Here is an 18,026-nt window from a genome sequence, read left to right as displayed (position 1 = left end):
CTAATGCATTTTATGTTAGTGTAAATCATTTCTTTTACCCCATGTAGAGGATGTGTTTTGCTCTGCCTCTGTAAACTAAAGACTAGTTTGAACGAGACAAACATTCTGTCGAGTTTATTCCTGTTCTTCTGAATGTTCTGTTGAAGACATGGTATAATTACTGTAGCCTACTTTTAAAAGCATTTTGTAAAGAAGCTGTTAAACAGTGAGAATAACTTTTTTTTCACTAAAATGCCAGTAATTATGCATCTTAAATGTATAGTTCCACTGGACAGTCTAAATAAGCTAATCACACCTTAAGCTGATTCTTAAATCATTTTAGCAAATCACAGCAGTCACTCTTACAGCTATGCGTACTTCAATGTCATATTTTAGGACAAATGATCATTATTATTATTATAAACAAAAGTGTGATGCAATCTTAAATGTTAGCCATGACTATAAAAAACAAACATTAAAAATACTATAAAAATAATTTTAAATTTATATCTTATATTTTTTAGTCACTGTTTTTTACATACAGTACCTTAAATCAAAGAAAATAATTTAAAAAAATTAGATGAACTGACTTACGAAACAGCCTTTACTGATCTGGATCAACCATTCCTCCTTATGAGAAATTGTCAATGAATATTAAGCATTTTGTAAAGAAGCTGTTAAACAGTGAGAATAACTTTTTTTTCACTAAAATGCCAGTAATTATGCATCTTAAATGTATAGTTCCACTGGACAGTCTAAATAAGCTAATCACACCTTAAGCTGATTCTTAAATCATTTTAGCAAATCACAGCAGTCACTCTTACAGCTATGCGTACTTCAATGTCATATTTTAGGACAAATGATCATTATTATTATTATAAACAAAAGTGTGATGCAATCTTAAATGTTAGCCATGACTATAAAAAAACAAACATTAAAAATACTATAAAAATAATTTTAAATTTATATCTTATATTTTTTAGTCACTGTTTTTTACATACAGTACCTTAAATCAAAGAAAATCATTTAAAAAAATTAGATGAACTGACTTACGAAACAGCCTTTACTGATCTGGATCAACCATTCCTCCTTATGAGAAATTGTCAATGAATATCAAAAAATAAACATCTAAAAATGGACCTGAGGTTGTATTATATTGGTTAAGAACTGGTCAGTGTCCTTGAACAAAGCTGGTCATTGTATCTGCCTGTATGACTGTGTGGCTCATTCAAGCATGAACATTCAGCTGTCAAGGGGTGTAGTATCTACTGGGTAGGTCATTTGTGAAAATATCAGCCATTATTTATTATATGTCATATTTCTGCTGTCACAGACTCTAAGCAAACACAGTCCTAGAGTAAATCAGAGTAAATCTGCCAGGAAGTAATGTCATTGCTCCACTATGCAACGTGCTTTCATTTGTGAAGAATATTCAAATAAATGTAATGCCAAATGAGTATTTTTGAGCTTTAGTCATTGTAAATGAACATTTTAAATGACAATTAAATAACATGACATGGATATCGTAAGACACGGAATTAATTTCCTTTACACTCCCAGTGCTGTGAGTAAATCTGCCAGGAAGTGAATCATTGCTCAACTATGCAAAGTACTTAACTGGCTGGACATTGTTCCCTTGTAAATAAACTTTCAGGAATTAGAGACATTTGAATGTGTGCCATATGGTGACATTTTTGCCAGTACGATGCCTGTCCTGTAGAATATGAACAGCTCTGTTCCAGGAAACCTTATCTCACTTTGAGTCACCTTCAAGTATTATGGTCATAAAGGACTTTGATGTCTTCAGCTCTGTAAATGTTTCTGGACTGCCACTGTCTGTCACTAAAAATAAATTGTAGCAAGTTAAAAAATGAAATGTCTCTCAGTATACTTAGGACTTAATATAGTCAATGTGTGTACCAGTATTAAAATGAAAATAAAAAATGTATCTAACAGTTTTCTTTGCTTTATAAAGCTGTATTGCTCTACAATCTAACACAACAATTTTTCAGTACAATAAGCGAAAAATATGTGCTGTAATATATGTTGATGTATGAATGAATCAAATCTGTCATTTGTGATGCTTCTTGTTCTCGTGACGCATCTCAGTGAAATTCTGCTGTGATTGGCTCTGCTCAGAAAGAGGACGTTAGGCTCTCACAATCACGTGCTTCTGAGAGGGGGAGGATGGACACGCTTGCCTTGAAGCACGACCCACAGTAAGAGCATCTGGCCTGTGTTACTGTCACCTCACCCGCTTCCACGGATTTTCCAATTACCCTGAGTGTTTCCCACCATGACATTCCCTTGAGATACTGTAAAATAAACCCTTTCCAACAGCTTAGGCTAAATCAGTTTTAGCACTTCTTAGCATTTCAAATGTTTAGCATATATCAAAGAGTACATAAATCGTTTTTTTATTACATAAAGTATATTTATTTTGAGCTCCAGTTTATATTATAGGCTACCACTTGTTTTATTTACTTTATTTTATTAATATGTAATAATTTTATATCCAGCATATCAAAGGATATAATTTTTATTTTTATTATTACACCAGCATTTAATATGTCCTGTTTATATAATAGGGTACCATTTTTTATAATATATTTTATTACATCAGCATTTATTATGTCCAGTATACACACACACACACACACACCAATTGTTTTATTTAATTTTATTCACATTAGCAATTAATATCCATCATATATAAAATGGTATCAAATATTTATAATTACATCAGTATTTATTATGTATTTATATAGTATATAGGGTACCAAGTGTTTTTTTTAATATATATAATTATAACATTTGTCTAATGCTTGTTTAGATTTAGGTGTTGCTGTCCTTTTCAGGAAATTAACAAATTGATGTCATGTAAAATGGGTATTTTAGAGCCTCAGTCATTGTAATGAACATTTTAAATGACAATTAAATCACATAATGGCATGGATAATGTAAGACAGGGAGTTCATTTCCTTTGCATTGTGTGTCATTATGTGTATTTTAACATCAACATGTTATGTGCATCCTCTCTTGTTTTCAAATGTAAATCATCCCCAGCTGTTCACACATTTTAGGCCAGGCCTTTCCAGACTGACCCCCTAATGTCATTTTTGACCACCCCCCTTGCCGACTACTCTCAAAATAATGTCACAAGTCTCCTTATTTCCTCCAGCGTCACACATAACGGTCCTGTCGCTGAACTGTAGAAGCAGGAAACACGCATGTCTGTGCTGATATGACTTTGGCTATAGCATTACTCAGCATTTTTGCTTCTCCACCCAAATCTACCAATCTAACCACTTTTAAGATCTCAAGCGGCGAGGCTTTGAGTATGTGACACATTGAGGACGTGCCTCTTAGGTGAATCCCCTTTTTCTTTCACTCAAAGTGGATGAGAATGAGGAAGAAGGAATACTGAAAATGACTGAATGGACAGAATGGACGACGGAGGTGGGATCTTAAGAGAAGAAGCAAGAAGGAGCTGGAGGAGGGGGGCGGCTGTCAGCTGTGCTCTGCCTCACAAGCCTGCCCATAAAGCTCAGCCAATAGGAGCAGAGTGAGTGGGCAGGGCTTTAGCCGTTCCCCATCCTAGCCTCTGCTGCATCTCATGCAAGCGCATTATATGCAGCTTGACTTCCTAGGCCGAGGAAAGTCAGACATCGCCGTAGCGCTGGGAGGGAACACCCCTACATGCCGGCTTCTCGTTTTACAGTAAACACACGTTGCTTCTGGGCTCAAATTGTTCGCCTGCCTCACTGGAAAGGATCGTAAGGCTTGTCCTTCTCTCTTCTCTTGCATTTTCTCCAAAGAGCTGAAGCAGGATGATAGCGGCACAGCTTCTGGCCTACTACTTCACTGAACTGAAGGATGACCAGGTCAAAAAGGTGAGTTTCATTATTTGTCTTTAACCAGTGATGTTCAAATGCATCCTCACTCGTCCTTGCGAGCATTTGTGAGCTTTTCCAGACGCATGACAACAGGTGACACAGGCCTGCATTTTAGAGTAGAGGGTCGTGAGATGCGCCTCGTCTCACGTCCCTCCATCTGCAGCTTCTACATCACACGATGTGCGACGGCGACGATGAGAGGACGAGGTATACCCTTGCAAATGACACAATGCCATCGCCATAGGTTGTCGGGGTCATGCTGCAATGTCCTTGAAAGCAGGATGTGGGGCGTCATGGAGCTGCCATGAGGAGAGGAACGATTTTGAGTGTGTGTGTGTGTGTGTGTGTCTCTCTGTGTGAACGTGCTTATTGGAGAGTACGTCTCTGAGTGGGGGAAGGTGGTCCTGAGCATCAACCCCCCTCCCCGGTAGGAAGAGTGTCGGGTTTCAACAGCTGACTTACGGCGTGCCTTTGCCAGAGAGTTTGCCCGTGTTTAAATGCAATTGTAGAGGGAGGAAAAGATGTGTAAACAGAGCAGGACTGCGTGTATGCACATGCCTGTGTGTCTCGCTTTGAAAATATGCAGTCTTCATATTTTAACTATGTGTTAGCATGAAAAAATTATGTAATTATTTTATAATTATTATTTTTATTAATTGTTATTTTTGTAAATATTTTTAATTTAAAAAGATGTAATAATGTAATAATTGTATGATTCACTGAAGAAGGCTTACTGCCAAAATGTTTGATTGTTCTCTGCTGCAAAATTAAAATGAATCGAAAAGTGATTAAGAAGATTAAGCGAGTGCGGATCCCTGACTAGAAAACTGTAAAAAACAACAACTTGATTTTAAAATAACTTTTGAAATGTGATTACTCAATAGTTTTAACATAACTGAAGTACTCTTAATATAAGCATACACGTTTAGATATTAATACATAGGTGGTTTATACTTAATAAACCACCTATATACCACCTGTGGGATAAATATATATATATATATATATATATTCATATGATCAGATACTAATATTTTTAAGAAGGAATAAATTCTCCCATTTTTATTAAGAAGTAAAATCCTTATTACCTTATATTGCGCTGAATTATTATATAGTATACTATTTTGAAAACATTTGCACAAAATTTATTTACCAGATTTTTTTGTCTCAAACTTCCTTTTAAATTTAGAGTTGCATATGTGCCAATTACTCTGGCAATGTGCTTCAAGAAGTCATCATGGTTTGGATACAAGTCAGATATTTTATATACCTCTGTATTAATTTCCACTGCAGTTATTTTAGTATTATCAATATACTATTATATCATTTAATTATTTTTTTAATTAGCTTTTGCTTTTATATTTTCATTTTAGTTTTAGTAATTTTATGTGTTTCTGTCATTTTATTAGTTTGTTTTTATATTTTTATTTAGCTTGAATTTATTAAGTAGTAATTCAACTTATTTCAGTTAATTGCCAAAGCAACACTTCTAATTTGTTTAAGTTTTTTTAACCTAATATTTTATGTTTTTCAGCTTTATTTCAATTAACAATTTTTAATAGTTTTAGTTAACAATAGCAACACTGTTCCACAGAAGCCCAATTACACTTCAGAGTAAGAAGCAGCAGTTGTATCATGTAACATGGTTACTATAACAACATGTAAGGCATGACAGCCTAAAATGAAATCCATCCTGTGTGATTCAGTTGCGCACCTGCATGCTACTCATTTCTGATAAGAGTTTTATGACCCATAGATGTCATACATTTAATTTGATTATAAAAGTTATTCATTGCTAATGTGACAGGAAGTTTGTGAATAAGCAGTTAAACAGTGGTGAAGCATAGCGTATATGACATAGCCTTTGCAAACAAATCACACAGACAGAATATGTCAGTGCTCTTAGCATATTTAAAGATAAAGCCATCATTCTCCTCACCCTCATTGAGACAGTTATGGCAGCTTTACCACTGCTCTCATGTTTTTATGAGGAAGTTGGATGTTAGTCATGCTGGTTACGCAATGCCCTATTTTACACAATCTCCTAGTAGTGTTTTTTAACAAACCAAATTCAACAACTTGAAAGAGATTGCAGTAATCTTAAAGGGTTAGTTCACCCAAAAATTAAAATTGGCTTGTGTTTTACTCACCCTTGAAGCATCCTAGGTGTGTATGACTTTCTTCTTTCAGATGAATCCAGTCGGGAGTTATATTAAAAATTGTCCTGGCTATTCCAAGCTCTATCATTGCAGTCAGCGGGTGTTGCAGTTGAACAGTCCACAAGTCGTCAAATAAAGCGTGCGCATCCATAATAAAACGTGCTTCACACGGCTCCGGGGGGTGAATAAAGGCCTCCTGTAGTGAATCCATGCGTTTTTGTAAGAAAAATATCCATATTTCAAACGTAATAAACACTTTTCTCTCACTTTCGTTATCTTTCATAAGCGGAAGGCGTTCTGGCGGATGACGCAGGACATATGTGCAGCGTGCGCGCCTCTGAGATATGCTAGTTTCGCCAGTTTATTTATAGGAGCAAAGGAAGCAAAGTTTAAAACGTAATAAACACTTTTCTCTCACTTCCGTTATCTTTCATAAGCGGAAGGCGTTCTGGCGGATGACGCAGGACGTATGTGCAGCGTGCGCGCCTCTGAGATATGCTAGTTTCGCCAGTTTATTTATAGGAGCAAAGGAAGCAAAGTTTATTTACTTTAGCAAAGGAAAACCAGTCTCCTCTTGGCTTATATCGAAATCCTCCGACATTTTTCTTTGCAAATCTTCGGTTTGTACTTCTAGTTCGTGACCGGCGTTTTGTTGTCTGTCCGCATTCGTCACTCATCACGCAACTCCGACGTGCTACGTCATCGCCGGCACGGCTTCCGTGTATGACAGTTGGCGGAAGTGATATAAAAGTGTTTATTACGTTTGAGACATGGATATTTATCTTACAAAAACACATGGATTCACTACAGAAGGCCTTTATTCACCCCCCGGAGCCGTGTGAGGCACGTTTTATTATGGATGCGCGCGCTTTATTTGACGACTTGTGGACTGTTCAACTGCAACACCCGCTGACTGCAATGATAGAGCTTGGAATAGCCAGGACAATTTTTAATATAACTCTTACTGGATTCGCCTGAAAGAAGAAAGTCATACACACCTAGGATGCTTTGAGGGTGAGTAAAACACAAGCCAATTTTCATTTTTGGGTGAACTAACCCTTTAATGCAGAAATGTCATAATGTAAATAGAGATTTTATTGGCATATACCATCCCTTACATGTGTGGTATTTGTAAAAAGTAATAAATTCATAAAAATTTACATTTGCCTACAGTTTGGAAGACTATACTATGTACAAAACTATATCTGATTGAAAAATAATTTCGAACTAAATGGCTAAAAATACAAAATTAATAAATAAATACAAGTTAACAAATATAATACATATAAACTCCGACGTGCTACGTCATCGCCGGCACGGCTTCCGTGTATGACAGTTGGCGGAAGTGATATAAAAGTGTTTATTACGTTTGAGACATGGATATTTATCTTACAAAAACACATGGATTCACTACAGAAGGCCTTTATTCACCCCCCGGAGCCGTGTGAGGCACGTTTTATTATGGATGCGCGCGCTTTATTTGACGACTTGTGGACTGTTCAACTGCAACACCCGCTGACTGCAATGATAGAGCTTGGAATAGCCAGGACAATTTTTAATATAACTCTTACTGGATTCATCTGAAAGAAGAAAGTCATACACACCTAGGATGCTTTGAGGGTGAGTAAAACACAAGCCAATTTTCATTTTGGGGTGAACTAACCCTTTAATGCAGAAATGTCATAATGTAAATAGAGATTTTATTGGCATATACCATCCCTTACATGTGTGATATTTGTAAAAAGTAATAAATTCATAAAAATTTACATTTGCCTACAGTTTGGAAGACTATACTATGTACAAAACTATATCTGATTGAAAAATTATTTCGAACTAAATGGCTAAAAATACAAAATTAATAAATAAATACGTTAACAAATATAATACATATATAATTAATAATATAAAAATAATATTTTTGTAGCATAATAAATAAATATATTCTAGTATGCTTGTTATTAATCTGTATATTGCATATTTGCATCATACTTAAAAACAACAAGTGTACCACCAACACCAGCAGGTAAAGAACAGCACTTTGCATACTAAAATAAAAAAATTTCCAGCAATGGCATCACACACCGATTCAAGCCTAAATCTCTCATATGCTCACAATAAAGTTAGACTAAATCATGAGTCAGCATATGTAAGAGCAGGTGCTTATGTTTACAGTATTAATTCACTTTTGTTGCATTAGACTTCAGTGAAACATCTTCCCCTAGCCATTTTCTTGACGAATATCATCTGTGTTTATAAACGGTATTGCCCATAGATTTCTGGTACGTCTGCATAGTCTAGGCCGTGGGCCATATATTTCAAGGACACACTGACCTAACAACTGACAGGCAATGACTTGACCACATTCATCATGTTCATCAATGCTGATTACTAACAAACACCTGCGTGCTTTAGAAAAAATGGGGGCAAAAGGCACAATGTAATTAGTTTATTCCGTGTCAATTTGTGTAGATTGACAAATACTTGTACGCCATGCGGTTCTCTGACGAGACTCTGCGCGACATCATGGCCCGCTTCCGAAGGGAAATGGAGAACGGACTGGGACGAGACACTAACCCAACAGCTACTGTCAAGATGCTGCCCACCTTTGTAAGGTCCATTCCTGATGGATCAGGTGAGCTTATCATTTTTATGACCGCAAATCGTAAATAAATGGGTTGTATAAATACAAGACTTTTATCTGGTGACAGAATCCTTAAATAATTGCAAAAGCTTGCTTTGGTCGAAAATGAGAAAGGAATATGCCGTGTATAGAAATAAGAATCAGCCTGGGCTTTCCTCATAAATTATAGTGTCAAGCAAACTGTGGAGTCTGCAGTTCTGTCCATCAGGGCAAATCAGTCTCAAAAAGAAATGTCAGCTTTCTTCATTGTACTTCTTTTAAATGGTCTGACAAAAGAAAGAACAATAAGTTTGACCAAAATGTAGTTTTCTGAACCGAAGAGATGAGATGCTTAAATTTGAATAAATGCCTTAAGTGAATGCCCTCAGAGATAAGGTTACAACCTTAGATTACAACCTTAGAAGGTATTCATTAAAGGCTGTTTGCAAGCTGTGAAGAAAACTAGTTTAACCAGTATTGCTGCAGGTGTAGATTTCCCATAGCACAAAAAGTGCTGGCAATCTGAATTATCACTTTAACTGTTTGTTTATTCCATTTTTAAAATGCATATTCAGTTCTGCACGTTTTACTCATTTCCCAAGAATCTGCATCAAGGCTAAATAATGGTTACATCTGAAACATTTTAAAGTCACAATCTGGTTAGATTCTTTTAAATGGCTTTTGAAATAATAACCTTCGCCTGCCTCCAAATGTATTTACAATGCAAATTTTACCAAAGAACAGAATGGGGTGAATCTACTACTGAGTGCTCACAATATTGAACCAATTTTCCCCATGCCACAACACACTGAAAGCTGCACTGACATGTGCTCATGCCTTTCTACATGACCTGCAGCATCCAACCAAATTTATTGGGTTACATCACGGATTATATGAGCTGTAATCCCAGTCAGATTGGCATGTGAAAGTTGACTTCAGTGCAATTTGTCAGCATCCCTACTACAATGTGTTCTGCAAGGCAGTTTCATTCTAGTTAGTGATGGCAGATTTATTGCTCCTGCACCATCAATGTAATTCAAAGCAATTATAACAACATGGACAAATCTAATTGATTTTGTGTCCACATCAATAATCCATCAATCACTTCAATATGTAGCATAATATACATACATTAAGTCCAGAATAGCTTGTCAAGAGCAGCTCCCTAGTCCTAAAGTGCTGGAAACTACATCATAAACAATGCTATATATAGATTCTGACCTATTAACATCCCAATGACAAAATGCCTGAGTGTGTACAGCAAGTCTGTACTACTCTATATGAAAATGCCCACAACAAATAGATCTGTTTTTGTGGTTTGATGTGATTTTAGATGTTATCATATAGAGATATAGTGTTTAGAATCGTTTCATTTTCGCAAGGTCACTTTTTGTGTAAATTGCACTTTACTTTGTTACCTTTAATAATTGTACTCATCTTCATTTAAATGATAAAGTTTTCCAGGAATGGTTTTAATATGTTGTTAAACAACATATTAAGTTTACTAAAGATCAATTCAGTTATTAAAAAAAATAAATTTAGGTTGCCGAATAGGTTGCAGAGTTTTGCTACGAAACCCTTTCATACGATTAACGTTTTACTGTGGTAACCTGTGACTCCAGTTAACTGACCTTTCAAGTTGATGCTGAGTTTACAGTATTAAAGATCTTCAGACTCCCAGACACCTCATTTCTAACCTAGAAACAGAAGACAGCAAGAAAAAAGAAAGGCATTTGATTTTCAGTGTTGCTTGGCAACAAGCACTGCACATAATATCGACAATCTGGACACGTCGAGGAGCCCCAAGAACCAAAAAAGACAGTTACTGAGAGCATTTCTGACCTAACGCAAACATCTCTTGGCATTACTCTTTCTCTGTTTCTCTGTTAATCAATGGCGCAAACAGACTTGTTGTTAATCACCATTTTACTACAAACATTTTCTGAAGAATCTGTTGGTAAGAATTCACGATTTCTCGCTGTGAGACTGCTGCCTGGGGTGATATGTCTTTGTCCAACTCGGGATAAAAACAGCATTCCTGATTTAGCCCCCTTTGTCACGACCAAAATAAATGTTAATGGCCAGTCTCACTATTACAAGAATGGTACACTATACCCAATCAAGTTTCTGCCTTGTTGTCATAAGGATAACAGCGTCAGAGTCCTTTAGGTATCTTAATAAAGCAATTTCCAGAAGGGGAACGTTCTAACTAGTCTAATGTTACATGTTTTTAAGTATATTTAAGGGATAGCTCACCTAAAAATAACAATTCTGTCATCATTTACACACCCTCCTGCATTTAAGTTAACCTGTGAATTCTTGATAGTAGAAAAATACTTATAACATTGATGATTTCTCTAATTCATTTTCAGAGAAGGGAGATTTCATTGCCCTGGATCTGGGCGGCTCTAATTTCCGTATTCTGCGGGTCAAAGTGTCTCATGAGAAGAAACAGACAGTGCAGATGGAAAGTCAGATATATGAGACTCCAGAGGACATCATTCACGGCAGCGGATCACGGGTACAAGACCAGTTCTTGGTCCACCTGAAATCATAAACAACCAGTTTTTGTTGAGAATATTTGTGTATATAAATTAATATTGAACAATGTCATCTGAACAGCCAATGTATGTTTACAATCAAACATTGTGTGTTTAAAGGGGTCATATGATGCGATTTCAAGTTTTCCTTTCTCTTTGGAGTGTTACAAGCAGTTAGTGAATAGATAAGGTCCCTAAAGTTGCAAAGACGAAAGTCTCAAACCCAAAGAGATATTCTTTATAAAAGTTAAGACTGGTCCACGCCCTCCTAAAACACCTCGTTTAAACACGCCCCCACATGTCTACGTCACGATGTGGGAAGATTTGCAAAATACCGCCCAAATGTTCAAGCAAAGAAAGAAGGTGGGACTTTATTGTTGCTGCTACCGCCGCCGCCATGTTGTGAAGACGCTGTGAGTTTCGTTGCGAAAGTGAAAATACTTTGTTTGGCCTTCCAAAGGAGGACACAACTAGAAATCAGTGGTTAAGTTGTATTTACAACACTGTTCCAGAACAGTTCAACCCAAATATACAGATGTGTGCAGCACATTTTATGGAGGACTGTTTCCTGATCCTGGTAGAGTGACTACAATGCTGGCTGTTCTGACTCACAGACTGTAAGTACGTTTTCATATTTAAAGAATTTGCCATTGATGATTCAAACGCGAGTTTTGAGCAGTGTAGAGTAGCACTTGTTGTTTGTCATTTCTCCGATCACAAATGCAGACATGGTTTTATGTTTACGTGACGCAATGCAACGCAACGCGTAAAAAGACAGTATAAATCATTATAATCCGTAATTATGTCCCCACTGGATGCAACAAATGCCTCGTTTATAATGGGTTGTAAAGTTTTTGTCTCGTCGCGCTGGGACATGGCATCACTGTATGGTATGGGGCATAACAGTTCCGTCACACGCTTGAGGTATTTGGCCAATCACAATGCACTGGATAGCTGGCCAATCAGAGCACACTTTGCTTTTCAGACCGATGAGCTTTGTAAAAATCGACGCGTTTCAGAAAGGCGGGGCATAGAGGGGGAAATAATGAGTTTTTTTAACCTTAAACCGCATAAACACATTTCATTACACCAAATACACAAAATAATGTTCTTTTTAGCAACATCATATGACCCCTTTAATATCATATAGTCGATTGTACATTAGACAGCATTCATAATTGTCTCCATTTTGTACATGCTCATTATTTCTTGCAGTTGTTTGACCATGTTGCAGAATGTCTGGGAGACTTCATGGAGAAACAAAAAATTAAAGACAAGAAGCTTTCCATGGGTTTCACGTTCTCATTCCCTTGTGCACACACCAAACTGGATGAGGTAACAGTGCATTCGATTCTATATGGTTTGCCATGAAATTATGGCATTTACATTTTATATAGTTCTACTACTGTGTGTCAAAGATCCAATTAATGCATACAAACTTATGACAATATTTTTTACCATTGTATTTTTACAGGCTGTTTTGCTAACATGGACGAAACGCTTCAAGGCCAGTGGGGTTGAGGGAATGGATGTAGTAAAGCTTCTAAATAAAGCCATCAAAAAACGTGGGGTGAGTGATAAAATAATCCCTTATTTTGTGAATGGTATACAGGTGGATATTAATTTTAGACTTCTTACTGAGGGAGTAAAGGTGTAATGATTCACTTACAGGACTATGATGCAGATATCATGGCTGTCGTCAACGACACTGTGGGAACTATGATGACCTGTGGCTTTGATGACCAGCGCTGTGAAGTTGGCATTATTATTGGTAAAAATATTTATCCTAATATCTCTTTATTTTATATAGTTGATCAGACTCTTAAATGGACTTCAAAAGAGTTTAAAATTAGAATTGTAAAGCTGTAATGCCCATTTGAATCACATAAATTCAAATTTGCTCACAGCAACATTGTAAAATTAACTTCCCTCAGTGTACAGATCAATGGTGAATACCACAAATATACTTGATATGCTCAATCAAAGCTTCTGGATTCTTGAACATCTGCCATGGCATATGCTGCTGTGATCCCTCAGGTACCGGCACTAATGCATGTTACATGGAGGAGCTCAGACACCTTGATCTGGTGGAGGGAGATGAAGGGAGGATGTGTATTAATACTGAATGGGGGGCATTTGGAGACGACGGCACATTGGAGGATATCCGAACTGAGTTTGACAGGGAGATTGATCGTGGGTCCCTCAACCCCGGCAAGCAGTTGTAAGTCACAGAACTTTAAAAGCTCTCAAAAATCTCAGCCTATTTTATCATAACATTTGAAGAGGTAAAGGTGAGTGTTGGCTGTTTTCAGGTTTGAGAAGATGGTCAGTGGGATGTACATGGGTGAGTTGGTGAGGCTGATCTTGGTCAAGATGGCTAAGGAAGGCCTGCTGTTTGAGGGCCGCATCACCCCAGAGCTGCTTACAAAAGGAAAAATTGAAACCAAGCATGTTTCTGCAATTGAGAAGTGAGCTGTCATTCATTTCATTATGGTCATTATTTATTCGATAATAAGATTCATTTAAAAAAAAAAAGAGTTTAATTCTGTCATTTCAAGCATTTTAAGGTATATTAAAACATTCTAAAATACATGTTAATTTGAGTTTTATCTAAGTGTTGAGTTTATAAAAAATTTTTTTGAAATTATTATCTAACTTTCATTTTAAAAATTTACTTAATTCTAATTTGAAAAATTGAATCACTGTCACTAGTGGGCTGAAATTAAAGAAATAGTTCACCCCCAAAAAATTTACTCACCCTCAGGCCATCCATGAGTTTGTTTCTTCATCTGAACAGATTTGGAGAAATTTACCATTACATCACTTCCTCACCAATGGATCCTTTGCAGTGAATGGGTGTCGTCAGAATGAAAGTCCAAACAGCTAATAAAAACATCACTGTAATCCACAAGTAATCCACACGTCTCCATCAATCAACATTCCATCAGTTAACGCCTTATGACAAGCTGTGTTTGTAAAAAACAAATCTATCATGAAGGTGTTTTTTTACAGTTTCATTTGTTTGTTACATGCAGCATTTCACTTCACGAGACATTGATTAATGGATTGGAGTCATGTTGTGGATTATTTTGATGATTTTATCAGCTCTTTGAGCTCTCATTCTGACGGCACCCATTCACTGCAGGTGATCCAGAGGTGAGCAGTGAGGTATTGCTAAATTTCTCCAAATCTGTTCCAATTAACAAAATTATTTTGAATGTCCTGAGGGTAAGCACATTTTTTTTCTATTCCTTATTTTCTTCACTATTCATTTAAAGCCAATATAAATGGTCCATTGTGACTAAAAATCCTGATATTTTAAACCTTACAACAGTACCACATTTTCTTTAGGAGCAAAGAGGGACTTACCAAAGCCAAGGAGATTTTGACACGCTTGGGTGTAGAGCCATCTGAAGATGACTGCATTGCTGTGCAGCATGTTTGCGCTATTGTCTCTTTTCGCTCTGCAAATCTAATTGCTGCTACTCTGGGTGCAATCCTTACACGTCTTAAGGACAATAAGAACACCCCGCGCCTCCGCACCACAGTGGGCATCGATGGCTCCCTCTACAAGATGCATCCACAGTGAGTATAACATTCAGATCATCAAATCACACTAAAACATGACTTATCAGTAATACTATGTACCCAGCATGCTTAGTAAGTCATTACAGAGGGTTATGGGAATACATCTGCAGGTGCATGTGACACCCTGAGTGTGCGAACCCTCTTGAGGACTCTTCAGACAAAGGCGAGTTCTATTAATAAACATTGAGTAGGTTTCCATAGGAGCAGCTGCGCCTCTATTTGTTGTGACACTCTACTCACTGACCTTATCTGGACACTAAATTGGATGTTACAAGGTCACAGAGGGATTAGTTGAAAGATTAAAGACTAAATTGATATGCCATTCATGTCACCTATTCACAACAATTTACAGGCCTCTTTGAATGTCAGAATAGACAGCAAGTCTTTAAATAAACCTGAAAGGCATAGTAGTGTTCTGTACTCAGTGAAACTTGAGAGATAGGCTACTGCGAATGAGATACGGCAACAGCAGGACAGTATGTTGCGCAAGAACACTGTCTTTCAGTTGCCTTTAATAATAATGGTAATAAGCTGGATATCAGTGAAATTATATTTTATACAAAAGCCATACAAAAACTGTCCAAATAATGTTTTGCTTGACATTAGATCTCTACATGACGCTTTGGAATACTCGATTCTGATTAACCACTCTCTGCGTTCAAAGTGGCCGTTCACACAGAACGCTTTTTGTTTCCCTTCACCGCTCCACTCGCACCGCGGAGTCCTAAAAACGCGGCGCTCAAGTTAAACATTTTAACAATGGGCTATTCACACAGAACGCATTTTCCCGTTGAAAAAAAAAGTCCCAAAGGCGAACTTACGTGTGCGCAGTGTTTTAGGAACGCTGTGTAACGTGTCACGCTCCAGTTGGTACAAATGACCCGAGCGTGCCGTGACGGTCAAACACGTTCGTCTAGCATGTTTACATAGAAAACAAAGGAAAAGCAGGGCAGTGGAACGATTTTAAACGCAAAACGTGCTGTGTGAACTGAACTGGTATAATGACCGGTTAACTACAACCAGTATCCCGTTTCACAGTTTCGGGGTCTATGTAGGCAATAATATCTCAATAGCAAGCATGATATTTCAGTAGGCCTAATTAAATACTGGAGAAATTAACATTGCGTAACTTACATTTTAGACACATTGTTGGTTACTTTGTGTACTTGCTCAGCTGTATATCATTCCACACGAATTAACCTTCTCCGTGCAACACATAGTGGTGTTTCATTCCTGAATGAAACAGTGTTTCTGAACGAATCCGTTGAATAAATGATTCATGGACTCACTCATAAAGAAAGTCACTTACTGTGTTCCTTAATGAATAATTTTACCTACTTGAAATGTAACCTACAGAAAGAGTCGGTCAAAATTCCCTACCAGTAATACACATTAGACACATCCACATTTGAATCCACATCTGTTTGTTTCTGCCAGGTATGCCCGCCGGTTGCACAAAACTGTGCGTCGTCTGGTGCCGGAGTCTGACGTTCGCTTCTTGCTCTCTGAGAGTGGAAGTGGCAAAGGAGCTGCAATGGTCACTGCTTGGGCTTCCCGGTTGGCCGATCAGACACGTCAGATTGCTGAGACTCTGGCAGAGTTCCGCTTGACCAAAGAACAACTGCTGGAGGTAAAAAAGAGAATGAGAACTGAGATCCAGAATGGATTGAGCAAGAATACCCAAAGCACAGCCACCGTCAGGATGTTGCCCACCTATGTGCGGAGCACCCCGGATGGAACAGGTGAAAGATCTACAGTAATACTGTGTATTTTCCTAAAAATAGGCAGACAAACCACAAGAATGATATGCAGTGATCCCCCAGATATAATCTGCCATTCCTTCACTGCAAAAAAATCAATAAATAAATAAATGCAGTGTTATAATTACATTTAGCAAAATGTGTTCATTCACCCACCTGCTCCTCTGCTATGAGTAAATTAAATTCTCTTTTTCCCTGTTGAATTGCATCATAGTATAATCCCAGGCTTACTTATAGGCAGACAAACCACAAGAATGATATGCAGTGATCCCCCAGATATAATCTACCATTCCTTCACTGCAAAAAAAATAAATAAATAAATAAATGCAGTGTTATAATTACATTTAGCAAAATGTGTTCATTCACCCACCTGCTCCTCTGCTATGAGTAAATTAAATTCTCTTTATCCCTGTTGAATTGCATCATAGTATAATCCCAGGCTTACTCAATACAGGCACATGATGTTGTATTTTATCCCTGATGGTGATTTAAGGTGAAGGGTTTTAATATGCAACTCAGTTAAGAAAAGTGCATACAGATGTGTTTTCACCATCCAATCAATATCAATAATGAACAAATGTGCTGAGAATTCAAAACCTTCTAAATTCACAAATAGAGCAATAAAATGAAATGACAGCACAGGAACTTTATGCTGTCTAAAATCCTCTCATTCTTATACTAAATTATAAATTTGGCATTATAAAATACATTTTTGTATTATGCACGATTCATGACTTCTCTGTATTCCTATATTTTCTCTTTTATATAGAAAATGGTGACTTTTTGGCTCTGGATCTTGGAGGTACAAACTTCAGGGTGCTTTTGGTAAAGATTCGTAGTGGCAAGAGACGAACTGTGGAGATGCATAATAAAATCTATGCCATTCCCATCGAAGTAATGCAAGGCACCGGAGACGAGGTGTGTAGTCATATTTGCACCTTGTTAAAAGACTAGACTTACTCAAAAATCATCTTTTATATAGTTTTATGTATCATGTGACATTGAAGACTGGGGTAATAGCTGCTGAAAATTTAGCTTTAGGAAAAAATTTTTTTTAATTATTTTAAATTGTAATGCTATTTCACAATATTCCAATTTTTGCTGTTTTATTGATTAATGACTACTTAATGCTTAATAACAATTTTTTTCCCACTTTTAGGTATGAGAAGATGTGCAGTGGCATGTACCTGGGTGAGATTGTACGGAACATCTTGATTGACTTGACAAAGCGCGGCTTCCTCTTCAGAGGACAGATCTCTGAGACCCTAAAGACCAGGGGTATCTTCGAAACCAAGTTCCTTTCCCAAATTGAGAGGTACTGCAGCGGTTTCTCAGATTTCATTGTCACATTTCATCACGAAAACCAGACATATTGAAATGCTAAAATACATTCTATTTAGAAACATTTCAAACTGCTTAATGGTCATAGCCTGAAATGTTGTTTCTTCCCTTTAGTGACCGTTTGGCACTACTGCAAGTCAGGT

At 37.1% G+C, this 18,026-nt stretch overlaps 1 protein-coding gene across 2 annotated transcripts; it reads left to right on the top strand.

The window, feature by feature from the left end:
• The first annotated feature begins 3,557 nt into the window (after positions 1-3,557).
• LOC107563061 (hexokinase-1-like) lies at positions 3,558-17,511 on the top strand. 2 transcript variants are annotated; one of them, XM_016247846.1, is made up of 12 exons: positions 3,558-3,699; positions 3,798-3,872; positions 8,504-8,666; positions 11,027-11,175; positions 12,410-12,529; positions 12,669-12,764; positions 12,866-12,965; positions 13,232-13,415; positions 13,507-13,662; positions 14,546-14,779; positions 16,220-16,524; positions 17,312-17,511. In XM_016247846.1, the coding sequence occupies exons 2-12, from the start codon at positions 3,810-3,812 to the stop codon at positions 17,494-17,496; spliced, it is 1,755 nt and encodes a 584-aa protein (XP_016103332.1). In that variant the 5' UTR covers positions 3,558-3,699; positions 3,798-3,809; the 3' UTR covers positions 17,497-17,511. The 2 variants fall into 2 exon arrangements, with proteins under 2 accessions (XP_016103332.1, XP_016103331.1); XM_016247845.1 differs by having other exon boundaries at positions 3,558-3,872.
• Positions 17,512-18,026: the final 515 nt, after the last annotated feature.

The sequence above is a fragment of the Sinocyclocheilus grahami genome, unplaced genomic scaffold (assembly GCF_001515645.1).
Source record: "Sinocyclocheilus grahami isolate Dianchi unplaced genomic scaffold, SAMN03320097.WGS_v1.1 scaffold855.1, whole genome shotgun sequence".
Lineage (NCBI taxonomy): Eukaryota > Metazoa > Chordata > Actinopteri > Cypriniformes > Cyprinidae > Sinocyclocheilus > Sinocyclocheilus grahami.
Note: the sequence above shows the minus strand (reverse complement) of the source record. Positions and strands in the feature narration are given on the sequence as shown.